We start from the raw sequence: 2,477 nt of genomic DNA on the forward strand, positions 1-2,477 counted from the left end.
GTTCCATGTGAAGTGAGGCCCGCACCGACACGCACCAACGGGCTACTGCCACGCCGACGCGTAGACATGTGCCGGCCTCCCACGCTTCCCAACATCCTGAAAAAAAAAATTAAAAATCTTTAATTGTACGTTCGATCCTTTTTCACCTTCATCTTTCATTATCAAGAATTTTTATTTTTGTAACTAAGTCCGTGAAGCAACGCTTTACGACCGCCGCGCAGTCACAAAACCCTGTCTATGAACTGAATGACAAAAAATATTGCTCGTTACGCGACCGAAAAGAACTTTTCTGATAATTGTGTTTGCATTCCTCGGATTCGCCTTGAACTGCAAACTCATAATCACCAGAAAAATTCCTAACGGCCTAATGACGAAATATACTACTTTATAGCCGATTGAATATTTGGGAGAGATATTCTCATATTTTTTTCTAAAATCGATAGTTTTTCATATTAAATATGGATTTAAGACTGCCCTATGCATGCGATTAGAATCGTGAGAAAATACTTCACGGCCTAGACACTTAATCTAAGTTCGAGATCAAATAAATTCATCCAGCTAATGATCTTAATGATTTATATTAGGTCAATGAGTACTCAGTGGCACTATCTGACGAACTGTAACCCCAAGGGTAAAAAATTTCAGTGAAACGGCCATATGGTTAATTAGGTTAGGTTGACTGGCCTAATCTTAGAGAATCGGGGGGCAATACGTAAAGTCACGCAATCCTCTTTCGTGCACGGTTACCTTTGCCAGCAGTTTCTCGTGGAGAAGGGCTTGATGGTGGTTGGGGGTATCATCGTCTTGGAGAGTTAATCGTTTCTCACCAACAATTGCTTCGCAAACTACTCTTTCACGGATGAATGTAAAATTAAATGAAGAGAAAGTTTGACGGATAAAAAAATTTCCACTAAAACTTCGCCACTACCACTCCTTATTGGGATTCATTGTATCCTTTCTTTTCATTCAAATTGCAAATTTAATTAAATCCAACGTAGTCATAACATACTGGGAATGCCCACTGGTAATTAAATTGTCCAATTAAAGAGGAGAAAAACTGTAAGACCACGAGATGCGTGAGGTGAATGTGATCAGCTCACGAGTAGAATTTCTCATTCTTGGAATTAGCAGGTTTATTGCGATTGAAGGAGCAAACTGCGATTGAGTCAATTTGTACCACTCGAAAAAGGAGAATTAACAATTGCTCAGTGCCATTTCACCCCAATCTACCCCTGTCATTACCCGCCGAATAATATCTCGAGACACTCGCTATTTATCTTCGCTGCTTAAACTCTCGGCTCAGTGATAAAGCGCTTTTGAATATTAAGTCGAATGACACGAGCAATTTCATGAGTAGAGTGGAGTCTGTAGATTGCAACAATGAATCATAAATATATGCAGTTGTAAACGTCTGACGACTGGGAAATTTACACTTTACATATCTACAGTTCAAACTTAAAAAATCCCACGAGTATAGAAAAAACTTTTTTTTTAATAATAATATTTTATCCGAAAATAGTATAATTTTTATCGGACGTTCCAAATTTTTTAACATAATACCAATGTGATTTTGTCCTGCACTGACAATCGCATTTTAACGAAAGATATTCTCCATCAAATGCTGTAAAAGAACCTTTCAATTTTTCCCATTTATTTTTTCCGACCCCGCAAAATGGATCGCCAAAAATATTCATTCGATACGATTTTGCCCGAATTTATGTAACATTTCTCTGCTATCATTTAATTCAATTTCACCCAAGTTCCAACACCACAAAGACGTCAGACCTAATCCTCATAATTACAATTTACAGCGTCATTAACAATCTCGCTATTATTCACCCCCGCCCCCAACCCTCTCATTCCCCAGTGGCTTTTGTTGAAGGAAACCGCAGGACTTCGTGATTATTTATTCTCCGTTCATTTATCGTGATAATAACCCCGTCTTCGTTCACACCTCAACCACCGCAAGTGTTATCCATAAACACAACCCCCACCCGAGGGTTTATCAGTTGCCAGGAGTCCTTGCCCATGCCCATCCAACCATATTATCCTTATTACACAGCGCATCGGGTTCGATAAGCTCTGTACAACGTCTTCAGAGTCAATTCCCTTCCTCACGGAAATGGAAAATTAATAGGAAATGACGAAGGATCATAAAAGGAAAATACAACTCCATACCATTCGAGTGGATTATGATGCGGAAAAGTATGATGAATTTTCGTGGAGACAATGTTTTGGATAGACACAGAAACCACTGTACTTAAAATACAAGATTTACAACTAGGGATTTCGGATATCGTGCATTACGAGTTTGGAAAGGTAAATTACGTATTCACGTAATTACGTAATTTACGAGATCAGATGCTCCGCAAATTACGTTCTTAATCTCGTATTTTAAGTATACTCCTTTCTATGTGTATACCCCATCTCCATAAAGAATATACAAAGGAATGACAGCTTGATTGTTCCCGCTGATG

General features: G+C 38.7%; 1 protein-coding gene across 1 annotated transcript in view; it reads right to left on the reverse strand.

The window, feature by feature from the left end:
- LOC105264804 (uncharacterized) overlaps nt 1-2,477 on the reverse strand; it is a gene marked incomplete in the record, with an annotated part of 75,192 nt that overhangs the window by 34,944 nt on the left and 37,771 nt on the right. Inside the window, 1 exon segment of the mRNA XM_011301937.1 lies at nt 1-96. Within this exon segment, the coding sequence (XP_011300239.1) occupies nt 1-96 (96 nt within the window).

The sequence above is a fragment of the Fopius arisanus genome, unplaced genomic scaffold (genome assembly GCF_000806365.1).
Source record: "Fopius arisanus strain USDA-PBARC FA_bdor unplaced genomic scaffold, ASM80636v1 scaffold00025, whole genome shotgun sequence".
Taxonomy (NCBI): domain Eukaryota; kingdom Metazoa; phylum Arthropoda; class Insecta; order Hymenoptera; family Braconidae; genus Fopius; species Fopius arisanus.